The following is a 22,282-nucleotide window of genomic DNA, read 5'->3' on the forward strand; positions in this document are numbered from 1 at the left end:
TGTAGGTCAATGAAATTGAACAGCTAAGACAAGCTTATGTGGGTTACATATTGGAAGGACAGACAGTGATGCAGTTTTATTTCAGCGCATTTTAAGCAGAACAATAAACATTTTAAAAAGGGTTGTCCAGGATAAGAATTTCCCTAAAGGTCCATTCACACGTCCGCAAAATGGGTCCGCATCCGTTCCGCAATTTTATGGAACAGGTGCGGACCCATTTATTTTCAATGGGGCCGGAATGTGCTGTCCGCATCCGCACTGCCGTTCCGCAAATAAATAGAACATGTCCTATTGTCTGCAATTAAGGACAAGAATAGGCATTTTCTATCAGCGTGCGGTCCGCAAAACGTGGAACGCACATTACCAGTGTCTGCGTTTTGCTGATCCGCAAAACACATACAGACGCGTGAATGGACCCTTAAAGAAACAGCACCACTCTTATCCAAGTGCTGTTGCAGCTTTCAGTGAAAAGCTGAGCAGGAACTTCAGACACAGCATATACAAATGTCTGTGGAGCATATTATACCATATCATATAAGATTTTTTAAATCCCTACCTTAAAGAACTTGTCTATTTTGGTGAGATTAATTCTCTTCTTCGCATCCAGTTTGTAGATGTTGCTTACATTACCATCCATAAGATACAGACCAAATCCCATAACCTTTAAAAAAATAAAAATAAATACAATAATGAGAACAATATTTACTTAAAATAAAGTTTTCTAATATTATGTAAAATTTGTTTTGGTAATAAATAAAATTAATTCAATAACATCTGTCAGCAGATTGGTACCTATGACACCTGGCTGACCTGTTACATTGGCGCTTGGCAGCTGAAGGCATCTGTGTTGGTCCCATGTTCATATGGTGAGAAAAATTATATTTTAATATATGCAAATGAGCCTCTAGGAGCAACGAGGGCGTTGCCGTTACACCTAGAGGCTCTGCTATCTTTGCAACGGCAACGCCCTCGTTGCTCCTAGAGGCTCATTTGCATATATTAAAATAAATTTTTTCTCACCATATGAACATGGGACCAACACAGATGTCTTCAGCTGCAAAGTGCACATGTAACAGGTCAGCCAGGTGTCATAGGTACAAATCTGCTGACAGATGCCCTTTAAAGAAAATTTATTTTTGACATCTTCCGTTCCATCACTTTGTTCCTCACCACAGTCACATACCACTCATGCACTAAAACGCTGAGGCCAGCGATTAGCTGCAGTGGTCATGTGAATGGCATGCAACTGGTGCAGGCTCGGCGTGAATCAGAAAGGCAGCTTAGGACTGGAGTGACATTTAAAAAGGCGAGTACTTTTTTCTTCATTAATTTGACACATCCCCCAAATTTAACAAAATCTTGGAAAGCCCATTTAACCTTAACAATTTTGAAAATACATACAACTGGGTTAAAAGTGATTTAGACAAATAAGTAAAATAATTGAATAAAATAATGGTTGGATTTTTTATTTTTTGTGAACTCTTGGGAACACAGCAATAATTTATACAGCCAAGATTTCCAGGAACAATTATATCACTAAGCACATTCCCTTTTTCAATAGAGAATATTCTCACTTTAAAGGGTTTCTTTGGGAATACTGAGTTTCTACCAAGTGTTCTAAACAGCAGATTCATACTTACCTGCGCCAGTCCTCCACTCTGCCTTCTCTGTGCCCACGGTCCTGTCCTCAGAATGTTTACATCCGATGCTGCATGGGCATGGTCAGAAGCTCCGCTGCAGCCAAGAACTGGCTTCAGCAGTGAAGTCACCACAAGCAGCACATCACAGCTGAAGCCAGTCATTGGTTGCAGAGGAGCATGTGACCATGCCCAATTAGTGCGGGAGGAAAACAATCCTGGGACTTGAACATGGACACACTAAATTTTTTAACAGTCACACTTCCATTACCATGCACAAAGTGAAACAATCTGGTGACTTCCGTACCTTTAGTAACGTGTGCTTCTCCCCAGGCGTCAAGTACATTTTGTTGTCATAGTAGTCGACACACAAATTCACAATATCAGCCAGGAGTTCTTCATAGCCGGGAATGACTTCCAGCTGTTGCTGTAATGACTGCAAAGTGAAGAACAACATTACAAATGAAAGAGCTGGAGTCTAATGTGGACGCAAGAATGGAGTCTGAAATGTTGTTTTCTCCCCTACTGACATATGCACGCAAATAAAAAAGCTAATTCATACATATCAGTTCATGACATGACACCTTCACCCCAATCTATCAGGGTTCTATGCTCGCTGTAGAAAAAAAACACAAAGAAACACTACATTGTAAAGATTAAAGGAAATACATGATGCTGGCATTTAGGAACATGCTGTTACTGCACAAACCCTGAAGAGACACAGGTTAGGCTACTTTCACACTGGCGTTTTGGTTTCCGTTTGTGAGATCCGTTCAGGGTTCTCACAAGCGGTCCAAAACGGATCAGTTTTGCCCTAATGCTTTCTGAACGGAAAAGGATCCGCTCAGAATGCAACAGTTTGCCTCCGTTCACTGCTTGCAGCATTTTGGTGTCCGTCTAATGAAACTGAGCCAAACGGATCCGTTCTGGGGATAGATCAGTTTTCTATGACACAATCTGGCACACAATCTAAGGCTACTTTCACACTCGCGTTTGGTGCGGATCCATTCAGAACGGATCAGTTTGTATTATCTTTAACATAGCCAAAACGGATCCGTCTTGACCACCACTGAAAGTCAATGGAGGACGGATCCGTTTTCTATTGTGCCATATTGTGTCAGTGAAAACGGATCCGTCCCCATTGACTTACATTGTGTGCCAGGACGGATCCGTTTGGCTCAGTTTCATCAGACGGACACCAAAACGCTGCAAGCAGTGTTTTGGTGTCCGCCTCCAAAGCGGAATGAAGACTGATCAGAGGCAAACTAATGCATTCTGAGCGGATCCTTATCCATTCAGAATGCATTAAGGGCAAAACTGGTCCGTTTTGGACCGCCTGTGAGATGGCTGAACGGATCTCACAAACGGAAACCAAAACGCCAGTGTGAAAGTAGCCTAAGTCAATGGGGACGGATCCGTTTTCACTGACACAATTTGGCAAAACAGAAAACGGATCCGTCCGCCATTGACTTTTAATGGTGTTCAAGACGGATCCGTCTTGGCTATGTTACAGATAATACAAACGGACAGTTCTGAACAGATGCAGACGGTTGTACTATCAGAACGGATCCAAAACGTGTGCCATCAGCATTCGAGTCTTCTGTATGAGGTATCCATTGGAAGTATTTCTTAATATAAGTTCAGCAGAAAGCTTCAACCTATCTGACAGTACAGGCATACAGTGGCCTACGTCACCCACTGACTCCGCTCTTAAATGCTTTATACGGTGGGCTCAATATACATTTTCAGGTGGTGGCTCACTGCAGCGGGAAGTGCAGTCTGCTACACTCTCCTAAACGATAGTTAAAAAGAAAAAAAAGCATACTGATGTATACCAGCCCAACAGAAGCCAAACGAACAATCTTTTGGCCTTCGTGATATAGATAGATCCCACTGATACATCTGGCATACGTAGCAAGCTTTTCCAGCATATAAATCAAATGTAGGCACAGAGGGAGAATTGCCCAAGGCCTGAAAACCGCAGCCTGCCATGTTTTTCTGTCCTCCCAAAACAGCATCCAGAGGTGCCAGTCTTGAAAAAAAAAAATGTGGAAATCAATAGCTAAAGAATGCAGGGGAAAAAAGCTAATGCCTCAACTGTATGGCAAAAACACAGTGTAAGCATGGTCTTAACTATCTGTAAACCAAATAGTGTGTGTGTGTGTATGTATGAATATATATATATATATATATATATATATATATATATATATATATATATATATATATATATATACACACACACACACACACATACATACATATACACACACACACACATACAGGTCTTCATGTGGCAGGTATCATAGTTAATCTTTCACCAATTATGCATTTTTACTGATGGAGATGCTGGTATTTCAGATTCCTTTGAGGAGCCAATATTTAATGATTTAAGAATTACATGTAAATTCTGAGCCATGGTTTTCCAGGAGTTATGTTTAGAAAGCTGCAGGGGTGACATGTAAGGGTCCATTGCGAAACAGGTGTGGACCCATTCATTTTCAATGGGGCCGGAATGTGCTGTCCGCATCCAGATCCGCACTTCCGTTCCGCAATTGTGTACAAGAAAAGGCATTTTCTATGAGAGTGCCGGCAATGTGCGGTCCGCAAAATGCACATTGCCGGTGACCGTGTTTTGCAGATCCGCAAAACACATACAGATGTGTGAATGGACCCTTAATCTGACTATGGCCGTTAACCAATGGTTGCCTCATTGCTGCAGCCTTGTAACGAGAGATTAACGGAGTCCAGGCGTGGCGGGGAATTTGAAGAGCAGCACACATGATTGTAGTCTGTTGTATCCTACAAGGATGTGACTGTATCCATGAATAGATTAAAATTCTGAAGTTCATGGAAAAGAAAAAAAATATGAAAAAGTCAGGGACCCCAACTATTACTGGGAGGGTGGTCTGAAGAACTTCATTCTTCCTCACTGCATGATTATGTTGAGGAGTCTGAATGGAGCGATGGTCAAGCATGAATGCTGTTGCTCGCTTCAAAAGGTCAAGATACTGATGCAGACACAGCATAATGGTTGGGCCCCCTGCAATCATACATCATGTATATGGCTGGTAAAGGCAATTTTAACATAATAAACTGAAATTCTGCTACCATTACTGTGTATAGAATATGAAAAAGACTGAGCTGACAATGGTTGATAATGGTAAATGGTGGCATTTCAAGTGGAAGTTCAGAAAGTGCACAGTTACGGTTATGAAGCAATAGCATGTGATGAAACTGCATAGAGAACCTTGTACACACCTGAGTTATCTTATTATGATTGGCCAGAAACATCGACAAGTTCTGGGACTCCTGGATCGATTGAGGATCTGCCATTTTTCGCAAAAACTGTGCAGCCCTATAATTGAATCAAATTCACAAAAAGGAATTAAAGCACTTTCTTTGGTCACCACTTCCATGGTATGGTATGCCTAATACAAGTACACCGCTATTATGATGAAATTACAATTTACCACCTCAGCATTCAACTGTATCGCTGTCCTGAGAACTTGTCCCTAGCACCGCCTGAGGCAATTGCCTCATCTTTTCACTCTTCGCTGGCAGTGTGCCCCTGTGGGGGTGGATCGAGTGTGCAGAGCAAACGGGCATTACAAAAGCTCCAAGGACTAGGGTTGCACTGGGTATCGAATTATCGATACTTTGTACCAGTATCGATTCGATACTGGGATTTGCCTTTTACCGATACTAGGCTGCGCTACTGCACAGCCTAGTATCACAGAACATGGCACTCGCTGCTCTTAGCGTGCGCCATGTTCCCTCAGAAGCACAGGGGAGAAGGAAGCAGTCTCTCCCTCCCCCCTGGAGGGGAGGGACTGTGGCCACTGCACCACCAATGAAGATAACTAACGTTTAATACAGATACAGGAGGCGGGTGCCGGCGGCAGAATCACATAGCCGGCACCCGACCTCTATGACAGGGAGATGCGATCAGCGGCAGTTAACCCCTCAGGTGCCGGGACCCGCCTCCTGTATCTGTATTAAACGTTAATTATCTTCATTGGTGGCACAGTGCGCGCCCCCCCCCCCCAGTATTATAATCATTGGAGGCAGTGGCCACAGGGTCCCCTCCGCCCTCTTCATTGGTGGTGCAGTGATAGTTCTGATCAGAGCCCCAGCAGTGTAATCGCGGGGCTCCGGTCAGTTACCATGGCAGCCAGGACGCTACTAAAGACCTGGCTGCCATGGTAAACTCCCTGCTGTCGTGTGCACAAAGCACAGGGCAGCAGGGAGAGTGTAAAGTCCTATTCACACTAATAGAGCTCTATTACGGTGAGTAGGACAAGGGATTAAAAGATCCCAGGTTCTAGCCCCTAAGAGGGGAAATAATTATTAAATAAAAAAAAATAAAAGACTGTTGTGGAAATTGTATTAGGATGTGTTTCTAATATATTGTGTATTGTCACCATGTCTCTCAGTGTCAGGGTAAACCATTGGAGTGGATATCTTCCTGTGCATGTCCTGTCACAGCTGCTGGGCGCAGAGGTCTCCGTCAGCGAATGGTCCATGTGCTAAGCACTGGGCTGTGGGCCGGGGGGAGACTGATGTGTTCAGCAGAGCAGTGTTTTGTTGGCTGATTTATGGACGGCGGCCAGGGCCCCCGCGCAAGACGCGGATTTCTTGGCTTAGCGTGGATGCATTTGTTAAGAGAACAATATATGAAAGGAATGTGCGTTTGTTGTCTCTAGTGCGCCTGATCATCCGCTGGAGATAATGACGTTGTCCTGTAAATAAACATGCATGAGGATCATAGTAACTTTATCTGGCATTGATCACTGAGCAAGGCTGTATAAAGTTAAAGGGAACCTGTCATGTGGATATTTGATTATAATCAACTAATTACATACAATGATTAACTACTAAAAAGTACCTTAGATATATTCACTTAGTGGTGTGACAGATGGTTACCTCATAATATACACACAAGGATGCCACGTGCCGCATGCTAATGAGCTGATTTGAGTCCAGCGTGATGTCAGTGAGTCCAGCTTTTTTTTATTCAGAGCTTTAGCCACTCCCCTGCCCAACTGCTGCTGATTCATATGGAAAATAACTGTCAATCAGCAGCAGGTAGGCGGGGAGAGTCAGGAGCTCATGAATATTCAGGACTCCTCATTATCAGCTGGAGCTTTACAATACAAGATGTTGGCAGATTGACTGGGTCAATTAAAGAAAGTGACCCAGCATTTTGCTAAGAGAATCAGTCACTTATTTATGTTGCCCTTAGTTGGGACACCATAAAACTGGTGACAGGTTATGGGAGGTTATAGTATACATGTGTTTGTTAGCTGGCTATGTTATTCTAAATGATGGTGTCTTGTCTTCCTATGTCATCACTTCCTGTATGTCATCACTTCCTGGATCCTTGTTACATGTAGTAAGTGGTCGGGTGATGGGCCAGCCTCTTTTCAATTGTTACTGTGACTAAATCAAATGTGAGCAGACTGTGGAGGAGGGGCAGTTGCTCAGCAGAACTTAACATGAAAACACCTTTGGCTGACTGCGGTTGAGAGATTTGCCTGTCCTTACACAAAGACATTGGAGAGCGGATTTCTAATATTAATATTTCTATAACAAAGACCAAAATATTAAGTATAAATCACACCCTTTCCCAATTTTACATATAAAATATACAAACAATAAATAAACATATTACATATCGCCACGTCCGAAAAGTCCAAACTATTCAAATATTTAAAAAATCTTCTATGCGGTGAATGTCGTAAATAAAAACAGCGCGATTCGCCATTTTTTTTGGCACCTTGTCCCCCCAAAAAATAGGATAGGACTGTTCGATTATGGACCGGACGTTCCATAAAATGCAGGATGCACGTGCCTTTTTGGCGTTTTATTTTTTTCGCGTGGTATCGAATGATATCAAGTATCGCAATACTTTTTTATGGTATCGAAATCTAATTAAAATTTTGGTATCGTGACAACCATACCAAGGACTTAGGACAGCCCCTTGGTGCTCAAACGTGCTAATTTGCATATAAAATTAGAATTTTTATTAAGTGGGGTTCCAGTATTTTTTGTGCCAAGTAGTATGTAGTCTGTAGTGCTTCTCTTGGAATTAAAAACACCTACACTCTGCTGTTCTTAATTATAAGTCTACAATTACTGTACAGTGGGGGAGACAAACATGCCTTGCCTCATGTGAAGACATCATTATTATGTATTACAACATGGACCAGTCATTGCTGCTATTTTGTAAACTGATACATGGAAAAAAAGAACAATGGGAGTCCATGAACATCTCACCTTTTGTATGCTGAATGATCATTTTTTACACTGCACTTCATATTTTTGAGCTCATCCAAGACTGCAAACATATTGATGAATTTGCCAAGAGTTAATAAGTAAGCTTCGGATACAAAGTCTTTTCTTCTCTCCGCATGGCAAAGACGCTTCACTTCAGCACAGAAGCGTTCAGTAGCATTCCTCTGTCACCAAAATCAAAGAGCTATTACACACGTGACACTACTTCATGTAACATAACACTAAGGAACAAGGTTAAGAAAAGCCTCAATGTGTAAATTAAGGGGGGAAACACAGTATAAATGGTCATCTGGTATGGAATATATACTGAAGCTTATTCTCCTTGGTACAGCCTACAGGGGTCAGTTACAGAAAATCTGATACAACACTCTGCACCAGGTTTCGAATCTGCCACTTATTCACACAGATGTTTGATGTGCCAAATTATCAGCAATATATATTTCTTAGCAAGGCCAAACAGGTTTGCGAACTAGATAAATGGTGGAACAAGCTTCACTAACGTGATGATCTTATTCTAGAACATATTAGAAGATCGGGTAGTGTCACATATAGATAGATGGAGGTCCACAACAGAACACTTCCCAATGTATTACTCAAGATTTTAAAAGGGGCACAGTCTCCCCAATCTTCGGACTACTGCAGAAATGTAGATGTAACCATGTCCATAGACTTTTCACATCTGACTTCATCTCAGAAGACTGGAGGTCAAGTGACAGGAGGTCTACTGCTGTCCCCATGGCCACACCTATGTGCAAGCATGATACGAACAATATAGCAGCAGTCAAAAATTGGACATATTGGACATTTCCTATGTGTCCAATACAACATTTTTACTTTATTATTCATAAGAACATAGCCCTTTTAGAGGGATCATTTCATAGGTTTTCTGAAGTGATATAGTTATATAAAGCCAAAAACTGGTACCTGGAAATACATGAAGTTCATTAGTTTGGTGACCTCTGGTTCCAGAACTTCCACAGTTTTTTCATAGATTTCTACACGGTTAGGCTGCTCGTTGCATTTGACCTTAAGGGCAGTAAAATGAAATCATCCTCAGATTTTATATTCACAAACAAAGAAAACGCACAAAATTCTGCAGTTTCAGGTGAGTGTGTAACACACTCCGTGTCATGCCTGTACTTCCTTGAACAAAAACCACAATATCATAATGACTTATGATGCTGTGAGGTCTTGCCTGACCATGGCTCTTCTGAACTGTATTCACAGCATTAAGAGCTCACAGTATTATGTCATTATGAGGAGCAGTGTTCAGTCTGGGAAACGTGGCCATCACAGAGTGTTTCCCAGCCTGAACATGCTCATGTGAAACTGGTCTATAGAAAAAAATGGGCCAGATTTACTAATAACAGTGGAAACTTAGAATAGACACTCTAAGGGCTCTTTCACACCTGCGTTGTTGTGTTCCGGCATAGAGTTCCGTCGTCGGGGCTCTATGCCGGAAGAATCCTGATCAGGATTATCCTAATGCATTCTGAATGGAGAGAAATCCGTTCAGGATGCATCAGGATGTCTTCAGTTCCGGAACGGAACGTTTTTTGGCCGGAGAAAATACCGCAGCATGCTGCGCTTTTTGCTCCGGCCAAAAATCCGGAACACTTGCCGCAAGGCCGGATCCGGAATTAATGCCCATTGAAAGGCATTGATCCGGATCCGGCCTTAAGCTAAACGTCGTTTCGGCGCATTGCCGCATCCGACATTTAGCTTTTTCAGAGTGGTTACCATGGCTGCCGGGACGCTAAAGTCCTGGCAGCCATGGTAAAGTGTAGTGGGGAGCGGGGAGCAGTGTACTTACCGTCCGCGCGGCTCCCCGGGCGCTCCAGAGTGACGTCAGGGCGCCCCAAGCGCATGGATCATGTGATCACATGGATCACGTCATCCATGCGCATGGGGCGCTCTGACGTCATTCTGGAGCGCCCGGGGAGCCGAACGGACTGTAAGTATATCGCTCCCCCGCTCCCCGCTCCTACTATGGCAACCAGGACTTTAATAGCGTCCTGGGTGCCATAGTAACACTGAACGCATTTGGAAGACGGTTCCGTCTTCAAATGCTTTCAGTACACTTGCGTTTTTCCGGATCCGGAGTGTAATTCCGGCAAGTGGAGTACACGCCGGATCCGGACAACGCAAGTGTGAAAGAGGCCTAAAGCTGCTTCAGATTTATCACAGTATGATAAATCTGGCTTATCTGTAGACTGTCTAATCTACCTTTATAACACCTATTAGTTGGCTTAGTTTAAGCCAGAATTGTGCAGTAAAATCTTGGTGCATTTTATGGGGCATCTTAAGTCAAGCTCCTTCCCAAAGGGCTACACGCTCTTTCCACTAAGCCATACCTGGTTGTCAGACAAGACCAAAAACGTACCGTATTAAATGTGTGTAAAGAAAGTATGCCAGTTCTTTGGCGCTAATTAATGACACAATTCAGGCATTTTGATTAGAAAATCCCCCAATATTCATATATAAGACTGACTTTACTTAGTATAAATCAGAGGGGGTTGTTCAGGATTAGAAAAACATGGCTGCTCTCCTGTGGAAAAAGCTCCACAGCAGCCCATCCATTGTGTTCGGTATGGCTGCTTAGCTCTATGACCATCAAAGAATCGTGCAGCAGGAGACCCTGGCATTGAACTCACTTGTACCTTCTGCACGTGCGCCGGATAACTTGCCCGGCACCCTCACTCGCAGTGCGCCTGCGTCCCTTATTCAATGCCAGCGTCTCCTGCTGCGCCTGCGTCGGCTCGGGAGGACCGGGGACTGTAAAAGCCACCCAGCCAGTGAATAATAATGAGCTGGGCGGCGCTAGGAAACGACAGTTGAGGCGCGGCTGGGCACGAAGGTAGGAGTAAAAACGCCCCTTGGGCATAAAGAAATGTGAAAAAACGCCCCTTGGGCATAAAGGAAGGTGATTGACAGATGATTATAAAGTTGTTTTTACATGGTTTAAAATGCGGACAGGGGGTACTCTTATGTGATTGTAATACACTTTAATAGACCTATGACTGCATAGGAATAACTAAATATGTTTATCGGGCCTGTCAGTGTCCCTTTAAAGGAGTTTTCTGGGATTTTAATATTGACGACCTATCCTCTCAAATAGGTCTCAAATATCAGATCGGCGGGGGTCCGATAACTGGCACCCCCACCGATCAGCTGGCTGAAGAGAAGGTCGTGTTCCGTGCGAGCGCAGCCTTCCCTTCATGATTTACCTGCTCTACATCACAGCGGCGAGCAGGTTGTAATTACAAGAAGCCGTCCCGTTCACTCCTATAGGAAGGCTCTGTAGTATACACTCGTATAGGAACGAGCCGTCCCATTGAAGTGAATAGGACGGCTTCTTGTAATTACACCTGCTCACTGCTGCGATGCCGACGGCAACGGCGAGCAGGTAAACTATGAAGGGAAGGTTGCACGGAGTGCGGCCTCCTCTTCAACCAGCTGATCGTGGGGGCGCTGGGTGTCGGACCCTACTCGATCTGATATTGATGACCTATACTGAGGAAAGGTCATCAATATTAAAATCCCGGAAGAACCCTTTAATAAATGTCCCCCACAGACTAGACAGGCTAAAAGTATGCCAGATTTATCATTATGCCTCTTGGATAAATTTGGCACATTTAGTGTCTAGTCCAAATTTGCACTTAGACACTATTATTAAATGTCCCAATGTCAGGAAAAAGGGCAGCAATCTGTGCATTTACCACTGGCTCGTCAATACATTACCTGCGGTATAGCTCTGGAGCAGCTTCTCCATGTGTAAAGCATAATGGCATACTCCTGTCCTTCTTCCAGCATTTCATTCTGTAATAAAGAAACAAGAATTCAAGGGCCCATTAAGACGGAGCGATAGTTTGAAATTTCAAATAATCGTTTCAATTTGACAAATTATCATTGCATGTAATAGTGTGCGATTTTCGTTTTCCATTAATAGAACAAGCTGCTGGACGGAAAGATTGTTAGTTGCCACCACTTTCCCCCCGTCTAATCTGCCAGTGGTTAGCAATGTAAGTGCTCTACTGGCAAAGTAATAAAAAAATATCTGCCAGTCTAATAGGACTCCTTTAAAGGTATGTGAAAACAATGTAAGAAAAGATTCCTCGTGTTCTAACCACTCACCATGCTAGAATGGACGGTAGCCTGTTCGATGTATCTCGCAATGCCAGTGACAAAGGCATTTCTGTCCTCAAAATTTGTGTTAAAATTTGGCTGCAAAAAAAAAATACACAAGGTTAATAAACTTGCATAACACATTATCTCCTATTCTCCTACAGCTAATCTAGAGATGCTCTCTACAGTCACAGCTACGAAACACTGAAATGCTCTGAACCATTAGTAATACCGATCCATCTTTTATAAATCTGTAAAGTGCTTGATTAAATCTGAGAGCTCAGTCTTCTCATTCCTCTGCTATACCATTTACCATTGATATTAGTTTCAGTGCATCTCCTTTGCTGCATCTTGTACTACAGGATGTATGTATTGGGGACAGTGTGATGCTGAAGTCTAAAGCGCTGTGGAATATGTCAGCGCTATACAAGTGAGTAAATTAAATAAAATATAGACCTATCCTCAGGATAGGTCATCAATATCAGGTGGGCGGGGGTCCCAACTGACAGCACCCCAGCCAATCAGCTGTATGAAGAGAATGCAGTACTCATACAAGCACCGCCTTCTCTTCTCTGTTTAACTGCACGGAGTCGACACTGCTGTGGCGAGCAGATGTAATTACAGCTCCAGCATACCATTCACTACAGTAGGACGGGCACTGTATGGAGGAGCTGTAATTACATCTGCTCGCCGCTACAGGTGTCGACGCCATGCAGAAAAACAGAGAAGGCAGTGCTTGTATGAGCGCTGCATTCTCTTCATACAGCTGATTGGCTGGGGTGCTGGCAGTCTACCTTAGTGTTGCGATATACTGGTATCCATGATATACCAAGGTATTAGGAAACTTCGATATGACAGTTTCTTAAGTACTGTGATATTTTAATGACGTCATAGGGGAGGTCAGACATCCTTCTAAAATGGGCACCGTTACACTCCATAAAGCAGTGGCATCATCTGAGCATGCACCGTTTAGTGAGCCTTATGAACTACACATCCCCACCGCAGTAGGCTAACAGTGGACACAGAAGTCTTCCCAGCTTGTAACAAGAACGGGGCGAGAAGTGCACTGGAGTTGATACTGCCCTTCTGCTCCTGTTTCGTCAGCAGTGGTGTATGAGAAGCATAGTAAAGTATCTCTGGGCATTGTGTTTAGTCAGTATGCTCCCTGATTTGAGGCTGTACTGGAGGGTTTAGCTGGGACTTGTAGTTTCACTGAAGAGGATACTCCTTGTCAGGCTGAAGAGGGAGCACACTGTGGTGCATCACTGGCTGTTGTAGTTGCTATGGAGCCCATATAATAGAATAGTGGTGCTATAAGCTGTGTTATGGCAGTGGGATATATACATGATATAATGATGTAATACCGCTATCCCACAAGTTATTTCTCAGTATAGTGCACATAGATGCGGATGCAAGAGGTGGGGGATGTACTAGACCCAAGGGGAATACACAAGTCATGAGTCCCATGGAGAGTATAAGTATAATGTCTCCTTGTGGGCCCCATACAGTATTAATGTCTCCTTGTGGGCCCCATACAGTATTAATGTCTCCTTGTGGGCCCCATACAGTATTAATGTCTCCTTGTGGGCCCCATACAGTATTAATGTCTCCTTGTGGGCCCCATACAGTATTAATGTCTCCTTGTGGGCCCCATACAGTATTAATGTCTCCTTGTGGGCCCCATACAGTATTAATGTCTCCTTGTGGGCCCCATACAGTATTAATGTCTCCTTGTGGGCCCCATACAGTATTAATGTCTCCTTGTGGGCCCCATACAGTATAATGTCTCCTTGTGGGCCCCATACAGTATTAATGTCTCCTTGTGGGCCCCATACAGTATTAATGTCTCCTTGTGGGCCCCATACAGTATTAATGTCTCCTTGTGGGCCCCATACAGTATTAATGTCTCCTTGTGGGCCCCATACAGTATAATGTCTCCTTGTGGGCCCCATACAGTATAATGTGAAGTGAGTGGAAAAAAAATGTTGGCAGACTCTAGGCCTGTATCAATGTTTTGCAGACCGAAAAACGGATATGGTCATGTGCATGAGCCCTAATATTGTAATCACTTACATATCTCTTTATTATTTAACACTTCTTTCAACTCCTTGGTGCGTTTTTTTCCCATCAGTGTATATTACGCAAAACTCATCTGAACCCACCAACGTCAGCTGACAATCTAATGTGTATTGGGACCTTCTGATCCTTACCCTACATCAGCCAATGGAGTTACAACATGGCTGACCCCTTCCCCCTACAGGACAGAAGCCATTGCCTGGGTCTCAGCTGGCAGCAGCTTACTGCTGTTATAATAAACATACAGCTTTTGCAGACAGAATGTATTTCAAAGAGCGTGTATGTATAGATTATTTTTATTTAGCACATGATATAGGATTATTGTACCTGATACAGCAAAGTAGATGGAGGCGGCTCAATGCAGGGCTGCTGGTCTGGTAAGGGCAGCTCTTCCAACAGATCTACATTCGACAAAGCGTCCTCCAGTGTCACTTGTGTCGTCATTTTGAGGCTGTAAAAACAAAATATGTTAATATAGTACACAGTCAACCGAGGAGGACCTCAATGTGGAATGGACACTAGTATGGAACTGAAAGCAGACAGAAGAAACATTTGCCCACATGGTTGGTTCGTCAGTTTGCAGGACTGGGGTAAACTTAAAACTGCAAATTTCCTATCAACTGTACAAAGAAAGATACACTGTAAATGGAGTAAAACTCTATGATCATCTCCTGCCCATCCTATCACGAGCCTCACCACTCCCTTTCCCTTAGGAAAAAGGCCCAACATAGCCATATCTGAGTTGAGCGTCCAATGTAAAACACGCACGACAGCAGCAGATGGTACACAACTAAACAAAACACAAAAAAAAAAAAAAAAAAAAAAAAAGACATAAAACACTTCTGACCCCAACGATTCTAAGAATTTACAACCACGGCAAAATCTACTAACAACGATGGATAAAACAATGCAGTCGTATCCAAGAGAAAGCACAGAAAGGGAGATGCTCTTAGTATATAGATATGTTCAGCTTTGGTTCACACCCTTGACATGAGAAAGTAACGGAACCAGCCACTTCCTGTAAACTGGTAATCTATCACCAAGACATACTGAGGCATCTGCTCCACACATATATGCACAGAGGATAGAGACAGAATTAATGTATAAGGCCTCATGCACACGAACATTGTTTGTTTCCGTGTCTGTTCAGTTTTTTTTGCGGATAGGATGCAGACCCATTCAGTTCAATGGATCCTATTCTTGTCCGTTTTAGGCATTGTTACAATGGATCCACAAAAAAAACAAATGGCATTTGTATGCTATCCGTTTTTTTTTACGGACCACAAAACACATACAGTCGTGTGCATGTAGCCTAAAATATATGTAGAAAATGGAGAATACAACTCTCTAAAACTGCCAGTAAGATTACAGATGGCTGTGAACAACCCCCTGACTACTCCTTCTACATGCACAGTGGCTAAGCATGTATGTCAACCTACTGCCAGACATCGCTCCCTAGAAAAAAAGACAAGCTTGATGAAATCCAACATCTGGTGTGGGTTCCACACATATGGAGAGAAGACAGAGACCCCTGAACTGTCAAGCGAGGTGCAGAATGTTCATGCCTCTCCATTCACTTCTATGAGAGATACAAATACGGTGGAGTAAGCCTGGGCCCGATTCTCCACATAGGCTTTGGTTCCACAAGTTGAAACCTGCATCTATCAGACAAAAATCAGATGAAGAGTCAATATAAAAATATATTTGAGATGGCCACTTTCCACAATGGACAAGTGACCATACTCAAAATTCTGTTCTTTTCCTAAGGTCTAAAAAGTTGGAAAAATGTAGTCAAAATGACTAGTGTTATTCCAATCTCCTAAAAAGTCGTACCTTTGTTTGTCTTCAAGAGGGTAAGCAATGAGCTCCTAGCAAGCTCTGCCTCTGATGCCACCGGATGTAAGGCAGCTATCCTAAGTCAATGTTCGACCTTTTAAAAGGCCTTGAGATATGACTTGGATAATAAAATTTGGGCATCAATCAGGCCAAACCACGTTAGATTAACAGGTATCTACTTTACTCTACTTTCACACTCGCGTTTTGGCTTTCCGTTGCTTTAGTTAAAAGACAAGCACAACCATAGGAAGAGTGCACAAAACATGTCGGGACATCAAGTTATAGAATTACAAGTAGTGGAAAAGGTGGGATGGAGAAACAAGTATACATAAATACAAAATCAAACCATGTGGCTCCCCCACCTAGAAAAACAAAAACAAAGCCATGATTCACAACATACACAATACAGAGCCGGCTAGTGGCACCAGCTTCCTTTTGTATATGTTGAGTGCCTGGGCTTGTCCCATCTAGGAGTTATTCATTTTTGACACTTGCATTTTATTCGTGCTGTACAACCGTATTCCGGTTTTGTATTTGATCACTCTGTACCTTCTTTTACCACTTTAGTTAAAAGGTTGAAGATATTTTTTAGTTTAGCAGAAAAAAATAAAGTTTCATGAGGTGTATCCAGTTCCCCAGAGATCGCGCTCCATTTTTGTTGGAAGAGTAAAAATACTCCTCTTACAATTTTTGAGGAGTATTTTTAGCCCATGAGGAGTACGAAAGTTACAGTAATTCAAATAGTTAATACGAAGTCCTACATAACATTGAGGGGTTGCTATTTATGCAGGGAAACCATTACTAGTACTCTAGAACGGTTTTCCATGCATAAATAGCAAATTTAGACAATACTAAACATAGGACCACTGCCACCTAAACACTGCCACCAGTTCTTGCCGGTATAAATAAATGCGAACAGTAGACTCCTTATTACAAACATTCCTCCAACGCCTAAAGCTGGGGACACTGTTAAGGTCCATTCACATGTCCGCAAGTGTTTTGCGGTCCGCAAATTGGCACTTTAAATAGAAATGCCTTTTCTTGTCCGTGTCTGCGGACAAGAATAAGACATGTTCTATTTTTTGTGGAATGGAACTGTGGATGCAGACAGCACACTGTGTGCTGTCCGCATCTTTTGCGACCCCATTGAAAAAGAATGGGTCCGGATCCGTTCTGCAACATTGCAGAACGGATCCGGACCCATTTTGCGGACGTGTGAATGGACCCTTAAACTCCATTTCTGCTGAGTGTAGGGGCAACTTGGTACCAAGCACCGCGCTCATGAGAGCTTCCCCCTCTGCAGTGGTCTCAGATTGGATGCTAATGCTATGGCACAGAGAGCTCTGCAGGGTCTGGGTGGTAGGTGTACTTAGTGCACTGTATAACAGTGCCCACCGTGCGATGGTGCACTGTATAACAGTGCCCACCGTGCGATGGTGCACTGTATAACAGTGCCCACCGTGCGATGGTGCACTGTATAACAGTGCCCACCGTGCGATGGTGCACTGTATAACAGTGCCCACCGTGCGATGGTGCACTGTATAACAGTGCCCACCGTGCGATGGTGCACTGTATAACAGTGCCCACCGTGCGATGGTGCACTGTATAACAGTGCCCACCGTGCGATGGTGCACTGTATAACAGTGCCCACCGTGCGATGGTGCACTGTATAACAGTGCCCACCGTGCGATGGTGCACTGTATAACAGTGCCCACCGTGCGATGGTGCACTGTATAACAGTGCCCACCGTGCGATGGTGCACTGTATAACAGTGCCCACCGTGCGATGGTGCACTGTATAACAGTGCCCACCGTGCGATGGTGCACTGTATAACAGTGCCCACCGTGCGATGGTGCACTGTATAACAGTGCCCACCGTGCGATGGTGCACTGTATAACAGTGCCCACCGTGCGATAGTGCACTGTATAACAGTGCCCACCGTGCGATAGTGCACTGTATAACAGTGCCCACCGTGCGATAGTGCACTGTATAACAGTGCCCACCGTGCGATAGTGCACTGTATAACAGTGCCCACCGTGCGATAGTGCACTGTATAACAGTGCCCACCGTGCGATAGTGCACTGTATAACAGTGCCCACCGTGCGATAGTGCACTGTATAACAGTGCCCACCGTGCGATAGTGCACTGTATAACAGTGCCCACCGTGCGATAGTGCACTGTATAACAGTGCCCACCGTGCGATAGTGCACTGTATAACAGTGCCCACCGTGCGATAGTGCACTGTATAACAGTGCCCACCGTGCGATAGTGCACTGTATAACAGTGCCCACCGTGCGATAGTGCACTGTATAACAGTGCCCACCGTGCGATAGTGCACTGTATAACAGTGCCCACCGTGCGATAGTGCACTGTATAACAGTGCCCACCGTGCGATAGTGCACTGTATAACAGTGCCCACCGTGCGATAGTGCACTGTATAACAGTGCCCACCGTGCGATAGTGCACTGTATAACAGTGCCCACCGTGCGATAGTGCACTGTATAACAGTGCCCACCGTGCGATAGTGCACTGTATAACAGTGCCCACCGTGCGATAGTGCACTGTATAACAGTGCCCACCGTGCGATAGTGCACTGTATAACAGTGCCCACCGTGCGATAGTGCACTGTATAACAGTGCCCACCGTGCGATAGTGCACTGTATAACAGTGCCCACCGTGCGATAGTGCACTGTATATACTGTTACAGTGCACATAGTGTGGAAATATACTGTTACAGTGCACATAGTGCGATAGTGTACTGTATATGCTGTTACAGTATACGGTATATAGTGTGATAATGTCCTGGACTATAGTGCACATAGTTTAATAGTGTACGGTATATAGTGGGACAGTGATGCTTTTCCTTGGCCACTACTGTCTGTGTGTGAACCCGACCCTGCCCCTCATGCAGCCTCCTGTTCCATGGTGCTTGCAGGATTAGCATTGGCAATGAGAGTAGGGGTATCTGTAAGTCAGTCGTGCTGTGACATCGGTGTATCAGCCAGGAGGCTTGTGCTGGGCCCCGCACCAGGTACAAAGGCACATCACAGTCTGCTGCATCTATAAGCTGCTGCTCCTTTATTTTTCTGGCTACGGGACAATAGAATGACCTGCCCTGAGCGTCTACCTCCCATGCCCTCGCTGTCTTGCAGCTGGCAGTCAGACCTAAGTCTGAGGTTGGTGTTGCTTGCTGCTGGTCCCCTGTTGGCGTGTCCAGTGCGGAGACCCTCGCTGACTTCTATAAGCAGGAGTCTGAAGCGATCAGCCACTTTTCCTCACTGCTGAGCGCAGTAGTGAAGATGGTCCCCTAGACCTTCTATTCATGCCGTCTTCACTACCGCACTCAGCAGGGAGGAGAGACAGCGCTCGGCTGAGCGTTTCAGATTCATCATTCTAGAGAAAAACAAGGCGCTCAGATCTGGGATCCCCGCTAAATTTTACTACACAGCAAGGCCACTTACCCCGCCAGTGACTATCGTGCACCTCCTTCCACGTGCGCCTCCGGTGTGCCGCTCAAACTAACCAAACACTAAGCTCCTTACTGTAAAGAGCTTTGTGATTGGTTGTTTCAGGCAGCAGCAGCATTGCTGCGCTGCCTGTGCCGTTTACAGCGCTCAATGCGCTGATGAATGGCAGGGAAAAGTCTAAGGCGTATTGGTACACCTTAGACTTTTTCCAGGGAGTAAAATGGCCTGAACAGGCGTCTATGACGCTTGTACAGGCATTATTGCGACCTCTGCAGTTCCCCAAGTGTATTTTGTCTATTTCTTTCTAGCGACATAGCTCCCTACTGTAGGTCTGATTAGCCAAATAACAGCTTGATATGCAATTATGATGGTCGTAATAGCGGTGCAGATATGGACAGTAACACCACGTAGGTTTGTAAAGCTCATAAGCCACGATCCTGGGGTCAGTACACTAGTCACACTTCTATCGAACTATACCGTCAAGAGAAATGTTCATACAGAAATATCTTTTTGAGCATGCACTTTTCCCAAGGTTCCCGATTGCCCAAAAAATATTAAAGTGATTTCTTGAGTCCCCTTAGGTTAGTGGGGTGCAGGCTGGGATGAGTGACTGGAAACCAGCGTTTGTGTAGGAGTCAGATATGACGAGAATCTAACCGGGTGGGGTTAAAGAGTGATTTGTGTTAGGTATAATTATTGATAGGCCCTACGCACGCACATGGAAGGGTTATGTTCTGTCAGATGGACAGTATGACGAGATGAGATACGGCTATTACAAATGGCGGACCGTTTCTTCGCTAGGGGGTAGGGGGGATTGGAAGGGTTTATTTTTACTTTGTGGGGTTTAAATAATGGCGCTGTATGTCATTTATATGATCGGATGTATTACTATCTGTAAAGGAGTCATTATTGTTTGTACAATTTTGGAAAATCTGTTTAATAAAAAAAAAAAAAAAAGTGATTGCTGGAGTCTGTTACCTCCAAATTGGTTTCACAGTAATAATACAGCCAAGTAGGGTAGATTCCCTGAAACATAACTATATCTATACTAGGCCTACACAATATATCGCAATAAATCGCCATATCGCAATCGCCAATTGGCCGACCCAAAAATGCTGCAATTGTATTACCATATTTTTCGCTTTATAAGACAAACTTTTTTCCCCCAAAAGTGGGGGGAAAATGGCAGTGCGTCTTATAAAGCGATGGTTGACTTTTTACGTGGCTGACATGGATGTATCGCCGGCCGCTATGTTGCACAGCGCGGCCGGCGATACATCAGTTACAGTGCGGGGGAGGGGTTGGAGGCAAGTCGTTATTTTAATGAACAAATGTTCTTCTATTTATTCTGTTTATCTGTTCTGTGCAGTGCTATTAGGAAAATGGCGAGTTTTGTATTTTGTACTTTTGCGGTAAAGCAAATATGTTATTTAATTTAGTAAAAGATGTTTTATTTTGAAAAACACTGCATTTCAGTTCTTGAGTTGAGCATAACTACATTTCAGCATTATCAGTAATTTGTATGTGCTTTTGCCTTGAAAATCCAAGCAAATAGACCTCTAGCACAATTCCCTTAAAATATCGCATCGCATATTGTTATCGCAATTTTTTAGGGCCCTAATCGCAATCGCACAAAATTCCCATATCGTGCAGCCCTAATCTATACCTAAAAATTCACTCCTCTATTCCTGAGCTTTTGGGGGCGCAGTCGCTCCACAATAATACCCTCTTGCTTGATCAACAGTCCCTGAGATTTCAGCAGAAGCCAGGTGGACCAAATAGAGCATCCCCGCCCACAGAGCACTGAAAATCTTATTTGCAAATGTTGTAGAAATATTAATATTAGAAATCCGCTCTCTAATGTCTTTGTGTAAGGAAAGGTAAAAATCTCAACCGCAGTCAGCCAAAGGTGTTTTCACGTTAAGTTCTGCTGAGCAACTCCCTTCCCCTGCCCAGTCTGTTTCTTTTATTTACTCACAAAAGGTGTAAAAGGTGCTGGCCCATAACAAGGATGACATACAGGAAGTGATGACATAGAAAGACAAGACACCATCATTTAGAATAACATAGCCAGCTAACACATGTTTACTATAATCTACCATTACCACTAGAGTTAATTTTATCCAGTCTTGCTCAGTGATCAATGCCAGATAACGTTACTATGATCCTCATGCATGTTTATTTACAGGACAACGTCATTATCTCCAGCGGGTGATCAGGCGCACTAGAGACAACAAACGCACGCTCCTTTCATATATTGTTCTCTTAACAAGCCAAGAAATCCGCGTTCTGCGCGGGGGCCCTAGCCGGCGTCCATACATCAGCCAACAAAACACTGCTCTGCTGAACACATCAGTCTCCCCCCGGCCCACAGCCCAGTGCTTAGCACATGGACCATTCGCTGACGGAGACCTCTGCGCCCAGCAGCTGTGACAGGACATGCACAGGAAGATATCCACTCCAATGGTTTACCCTGACACTGAGAGACATGGTGACAATACACAATATATTAGAAACACACCCTAATACAATTTCCACAACACAAAAAAATAAGGCCTCATCCACACAAGCGTTTGGGTCCACATCCGAGCCGCATAGGCATTTCTATTATGGGCAGCCCGTTCCGTTCCACAAATTGCGGAACGCACACAGTCGTGTGCCTAAAAGGCATTTCTTAGGATTAGGCCTCCTGCACACAAGCGTGTGCGCCCCGTGGCCGTGCTGAGGCTCGCAAATTGCTGTCCGCAATGCACAAACACTGACCGTAGGGCAGCCGCAGCGGATCGCGGACCCATTCTTTATAACGGGCCCGCAATCCGCCCGCTCCGCAAAAACATAGGACAT

The 22,282-nt window shown here is 44.1% G+C and overlaps 1 protein-coding gene across 1 annotated transcript in view; it reads right to left on the reverse strand.

Moving 5' to 3' along the window:
• The window catches only part of CYFIP1 (cytoplasmic FMR1 interacting protein 1), a 142,303-nt gene that overhangs the window by 109,278 nt on the left and 10,743 nt on the right, over positions 1–22,282 (reverse strand). The window contains 8 exon segments of the mRNA XM_040425141.1: positions 557–661; positions 1,945–2,073; positions 4,899–4,995; positions 7,917–8,098; positions 8,859–8,960; positions 11,676–11,753; positions 12,069–12,158; positions 14,463–14,586. Of these exon segments, the coding sequence (XP_040281075.1) occupies positions 557–661; positions 1,945–2,073; positions 4,899–4,995; positions 7,917–8,098; positions 8,859–8,960; positions 11,676–11,753; positions 12,069–12,158; positions 14,463–14,579 (900 nt within the window). The 5' untranslated portion in view covers positions 14,580–14,586.

This window comes from Bufo bufo, chromosome 3 (assembly GCF_905171765.1).
Source record: "Bufo bufo chromosome 3, aBufBuf1.1, whole genome shotgun sequence".
Taxonomy (NCBI): Eukaryota; Metazoa; Chordata; class Amphibia; order Anura; family Bufonidae; genus Bufo; species Bufo bufo.